The sequence below is a fragment of the Lithobates pipiens genome, unplaced genomic scaffold, assembly GCF_037356315.1.
Source record: "Lithobates pipiens isolate NorthernLeopardFrog02 unplaced genomic scaffold, aLitPip1_a1.2 Scaffold_8, whole genome shotgun sequence".
In the NCBI taxonomy this organism is placed as follows: Eukaryota; Metazoa; Chordata; class Amphibia; order Anura; family Ranidae; genus Lithobates; species Lithobates pipiens.
The window spans coordinates 2,638,475-2,644,474 of NW_027507903.1; the positions used below are offsets into that span (position 1 = coordinate 2,638,475).

General features: G+C 43.0%; 1 protein-coding gene across 1 annotated transcript in view; it reads left to right on the forward strand.

Moving 5' to 3' along the window:
• Positions 1-6,000, forward strand: part of BLM (BLM RecQ like helicase) — an 81,469-nt gene that overhangs the window by 67,655 nt on the left and 7,814 nt on the right. The window contains exons 17-18 of the mRNA XM_077473492.1: positions 3,769-3,907; positions 3,993-4,192. Of these exons, the coding sequence (XP_077329618.1) occupies positions 3,769-3,907; positions 3,993-4,192 (339 nt within the window). The remainder of the gene's footprint in view (positions 1-3,768; positions 3,908-3,992; positions 4,193-6,000) is intronic.

Consider the following 6,000-nt stretch of genomic DNA (forward strand, 5'->3'; position numbering starts at 1 on the left):
TTCTGCCTGCGGCTGCGATTTTCCAGGTCGTCAATAAGCAATTGCAGTTGGAGATACTGATCGCTGACGTCTGCCTGTGCTGTCTGGACCTCCTGTACTCTGTGAGATAACAGTTCCTGCGCTTGCTCTACAGTGGAGACTCTGGTTTCAATAGCTGTGACTTCTTGCTTAAGGGCCTGCATCTCCCCCCTCATTGCCAGTTCCATTCTAGTGGCCAGTGCTTCAAAGTCATTTCTAGTGGGCAACTGTTGCAATAGATCCCATAACTTATGTGAGGGGTCAGCCTGCAAAACATCCCCATATTGCTGTGCATTGGTAGCATGTGTACTCACTGTGTCCTGCAGGCCGGATCCATGGAGGAGGTCAGAGACAGGGATGGAGGGATGAGCACAGGGTGAGCACTGCACTGAGTCGAACAGACCCTCCGTTCTGTCCGGTGTTGCTGCCAGTGATCTTGGGAGGCAGGGAGAGAGGTCACTGAGGGGGGAGCAGTGCGACATTGTGAGGTCATCCCCTCTCTGCTGGCTGCAGCTCTGGGCTCCCTGGGCCTCGTGTAGGACGGCCGAGGTGTGCGCCGCCGGCGCCATCCTGGACCGCGCCGGAGTAGAGGCCGACGGCTTAAGGTGCTTAATATAACGATCCATGCCGCGGATCAGACGCCAAGAGCGGCGGATCGTTCCCCAGGCCTCCGGGTGCGTCCGTGGTGTGTTTAGTGCCAGTGATGCCTGTCCCGCTGTGCTGCACGGGGCCCGCCGGCCGGGAGCTCACTGTGCTAGCGTCCGCTCGCCACCATGCCGAAGCCACGCCCCTCGGGTCTTAGGTTGTTAACCACCTCAATACAGTGCACTTAAACCCTATTTCCTTCCCAGACCAATTTTCAGCTTTCAGTGCTCTCTCTCACTTTGAATGACAATTACTCAGTCATGCTACACTGTATCCAAATTAAATTTATCATTTTGTTCACACAAATAGAGCTTTCTTTTGGTGGTATTTATTCACCACTTCATTTATTATTTTTTGTGATATAAGCAAAAAAGGAGCAAATATTTTGGAAAAAGAAAAAACAATTTTTTACTTTCTCTTTTAAAAGAAACCCAAAAAATTTAATTTTGGTGAAAATTTAGGCCAAAATGTATTCTGCTACATGTCTTTGGTAAAAAATAAAATCCTGATAAGTGTATGATCGTTGGTTTGTGTGAAAGTTTATAGAGCCTACAAACCATGCTACGCATTATTGAAAATGTATCAATCCTAATGCACTGATGGCCTATCTCATTTCATGAGGCCATTACAATAACCCAACAAATGACCCCTTTTTGGAAAGAAGACAGTTGGGGGTATTTAGTAAGAGGCATAGTGAATTTTTTTAAGTTGCAATTTCCCCCCCACAATGCTTTGGAAAATTAAGAAATATATATTATAATATAATTTTTTTTTTTTCCTTCACTAAGTTATTTCTCACACATGGTGCAGGCATAATTGCAATTACACCCCAAAATACATTCTGCTATTCGTCCTGAGTATGGAGATACCCCATGTGTGAGACTTTTCCACAGCCTGGCCACATACAGAGGCCCAAAATCCATGTAGCACCATCAGGTGTTCTAAAGGCATAAATTACACATTTCATGTGTAATTAGTACTTATCACATTTTTGAAGGCCCTGGAGCACCAGGACAATGGAATTGCGCACAAAGTGACCCCATTTTGGAAAGAAAACATCCCAATGTATATTCTATGAGGCATAATGAGTCTTTTGAACATGTCATTTCTTTCCACAAGTTTTTGGAAAATGTGAAAGAAAATGAAAACCTATTTTTTCTCACAAAGTTGTCAATTTAGAAGATCTTTCTAACACATAGCATGTACATAGCCAAAATTACACCCCAAAATACATTCTGATACTCGTCCCGAGTATGGCGATACCCCGTTTGTGAGACTTTTCCACAGCCTGGCCACATACAGAGGCCCAACATGCACATAGCACCTTCAGGCTTCTAACACATAGCATGTAGGCACCAAGAATTACACCCCAAAATACATTCTGCTGAGCAAAGGGTAAAAAAAAAAAGGCTCACCTGTGGTTTTAGTAGGCAGGAATACCGTTCCAGAGCAGTCAGAGCATTTGTCTAGACGGCCAAAGGCAATGTCCAGGAATTGTCCAGGCAGCAGACAGATATGGAAAAGTATGAACATGGTTCAGTACAGTCCAAGGTTTAGCAGGCAGTTCAGGGGACAGGCAAAGGCATGGCCAGTTGAGATGGCAGCAGGCGGCACTTTGTACATTGGGCCTTGGTCAGGTAAGACCTGAGGACAGGGGTAGAGGCTTCTTCCCACCCAAATCTCTACGAAGCCTCCGAGTCTCCAGACCCTAATCCAAGAAAACGAAAAACCCGGAGAAAAATGTTTTCTCCACTCGGAAAATCTTTTCTGGATCCCCTCACATGTGAGACCCCTGTGCTGTTCATTGGCAGGGCAAATGATCAGTTCAGGAGGCAGGCAAAACGCATGGTTATTTAACAGGCCGAGGTCAATTCACATTGAAGGCAGAAACATGTTGGGCAGAGGCATAGTCGTTAACAGTCCGGGTCATACACAGAAATGTCAGAAAGTGGAAACTGGAAAAAAATCATCTTCACTTTACTAATAGTGTAGTGAAGTATGATAGCTCCGATAGCACGTTCCAATACAGAGGCCTGGCTGGGAGGGACAGTCGGGACAGTAGTATTGGGTGTCACTTCGAATTCCTCTACTTGAACACGCACAACATTTTTTGGGGGGTTTGCGACTTGTTTGGGTAGGAGGGAGGATTTCGAGAAAGTGCCTTTCATGGAGTCTGGCTACTGCATCAGAGCGAATTAGTTGAGTGGGTTGGCCATCGGAATAGACGAGGGCTGTGATGACGTCGTCTTGGAATTCTAGATAGGTCAGGGAACTTTGGGTGCACTTAGAAAAATTAATATATGAATTAAACATAGCTAGTTGCATCAAATAAATGGCAACTTTCTTGTACTAAAACAGTGATCTCCTGGTGGCCAAGTAGGGCTGCATCATCTGGTCGTTCATATTCACCCCCTCCCATGTATAGGTTATACTTATGGATACATTTTGGCTTCTGGATGGGGCCTTTTCTTCTCTGCCGTTCCACCAAGGTGTCATCGTGTATTGTGGAAAGGATGTAGACATCTTTTTTTTTTTTATTATTATTTTTTTTTAACTCTCCACTTCAGAGCTAGTACCTCTTCAGTCCGCATACTGGTCATTTCACCCTGCTTCAATTTCTTGGTGACCAATGTCTGTCGGAAGCCTTTGCACTTGGTCCGTGCTGTCCCACTGGCCACAGTCTGCTTTAGGGACAGATGGCGGAAAAGTGGGAGACTTGTATAAAAATTTGAGTACAGTGTTGTATGACCGCGCAATTGACTGACAGAGCTAAAAGCTGAAATTTGATCTGGGAAGGAGGGGGGGTTTAGGTGCCCGGTAAGAAAGTGGTTAATTTGCAAAAAATAAAAAATTCAGTGGTGAATAAATACCACCAAAAGAAAGCTTGACCGCGCAATTGTAGTGCAACAGCACTGAAAACTGAAAATTGGCCTGGGCAGGAAGGGGGTAAAATTGCCCAGTATCGAAGTGGTTAACATGCAGGATTTAGAAAAGGCTGTAAGAGTGGGTTATGCGCGATGGAATTTAGTAATATAAATGGCAAATAAAAGTCACACAGCTATAATTCAATTTTTATATTGCTCTTTGCCTGTTTTTATATTCCAGCAATACAAATCTAGAGATGTGACTGAAGAGGTGAAGAGTTTGGTAAGATTTGTCCAAGAACATTGCTCTTCTGGTCGTGGGAGAGGAAATAGTTCCGGTAACCGCCTAACACTCAATATGATGGTGGATATATTTCTGGGTAAGCGATGTGACTCGCAGTCTGTGTGTCCCAAAAAGAAAAAAAAATTCCCCACGGGCTGTACACAACATCTCTTTACTTACAGGCAGCAAATCTGGGAAGATCCAGACTGGTATATTTGGAAAGGGAGCAGCTTATTCCCGGCACAATGCAGAACGATTATTCCGGAAACTGGTTCTGGACAGAATTTTAGATGAAGAGCTGTATATTACAGCCAATGACCAGGCTGTGGCCTATATGAAGACTGGAGAGAGGGCTCAAGCTGTGTTGAATGGGTTCACAAAGGTATGTGTCCAATACTGTTCCTATACACTTCTTCAGTGTTTCTCTTTTTTTAGTCATGGCGCACCCCAGTCTAAGGGCTTGTTCACATGTGAGGTAGGGGTTTTTACCCCCCCACACACACACACTGCTTTCCCTCTAGATACAGAAGCAGTGGCTGTGGGTCGTTCATGTGCTGCAGCCACAGCAGGAATCCCCCCCCTCCCACCATTGTGTTCAGTGGGCACTACCACCTGCCATAAGGATAAGGAATCCATTGAGGTGAAAGGGGATGGATGTTTAATACTGGGGTTAGAGCTGCAGCTAGATGCCATAACCCCTGTATCCTTTTTATTTTTTTTTCATCAGTGCTGATCTTTCTGATAAGTGGTCCGAGTGGCACAATCGCTGCTGGATCACTTTTAGAAGCAGTGGGAGGGGTCATCCCATCTGACATTTCTGGTGGTTCCTGGACTTGCCTGACCAATCGGTAGCTCTGGGAACTAATCTGCCATTGGCTGTTCATGGAGATGAGTGAAGGAAAGATGGTCTCCACTCATCTATATGGCCTGGGAGGACCAGAGCGACGTCATGACGTCCCTTACGATTCTGATCCAATGTAAACGAGGCTTGCTTCCTTTTTTTTTTTTCTTGGCAAAAGATCAAAGCAAATAAATGAGGCTGAGGGTAAACATCAAATAATAACTCACATGGAGGCACCATCCCTAATGGGAACAAAATTTGGAAAACATGGAGTGGGACTTTGCATGTGCCTCGTTGGCGTGTAAATAATGATTTATAACAGTGTTTTTTTCTTAAAAAGGTATACAAATACTGTATTTACTATCCTTAGATGGGAATATTTAAAACATTACAATCTGAATGAAGATACAATTTACTGCTAGGTTGACCCAGGTTGTGCAAGTCCTGGTATAGAATATCGAGGGTGTGGACTTTGCAGGAACCCCCCCCCCAGCACAGCATGCAAGTATTAAAGATGTCCTGAAGATACAAAATTGTGGAATTGGCTATATTCTAAAATCGTTGATATTGCCAATTTAGCAATTTTGTATCTTTAGGACATATTTAATACTTACATTCTGTTTGTGTGGTTCTAAAAGGCTCTGACGAAGCGGAGTTCCCGCGAAATGCGTAGGCCACACCCTCGACATTCTATACCAGGACTTGCACAACCTGGGTCAACCTAACAGTAAATTGTATCTTCATTCAGATTGTAATGTTTTAAATATTCCTATCTAAGGATGGTAAATAAAGTATTTGCATATATCTTTTTATTTTATTTTTTTTATTTTTTAACCACTTGACCACTGGGCACTTAAACACCCTTAATAACCAGACCAATTTTCAGCTTTCGGTGCTCTCACATTTTGAATGACAATTACTCAGTCATGCAACACTGAACCTATATGAAATTTTTGTCCTTTTTTTCACACAAATAGAGCTTTCTTTTGGTGGTATTTAATCACCGCTCGGTTTTTTATTTTTTGTGCTATAAAAGAAAAAATACAGAAAATTCTGTAAAAAAAAAAAAAATGAATTTTTCTTTATTTCTGTTATAAAATTTAGCAGATTAGTAATTTTTTTCTTCATAAATTTTGGCCAAAATGTATACTACTACATATCTTTGGTAAAAAATAAGTACAAATTGGTGGATATTATTTGGTCTTTGTGAAAGTTATAGAGTCCACAAGCTATGGTGCCAATATCTGAAAATTGATCACACCTGAAGTACTGACGGCCTATTTCAATTCTTGAGACCCTAACATGCCAGAAAAGTACAAATACCCCCCAAATGACCCCTTTTTGGAAAG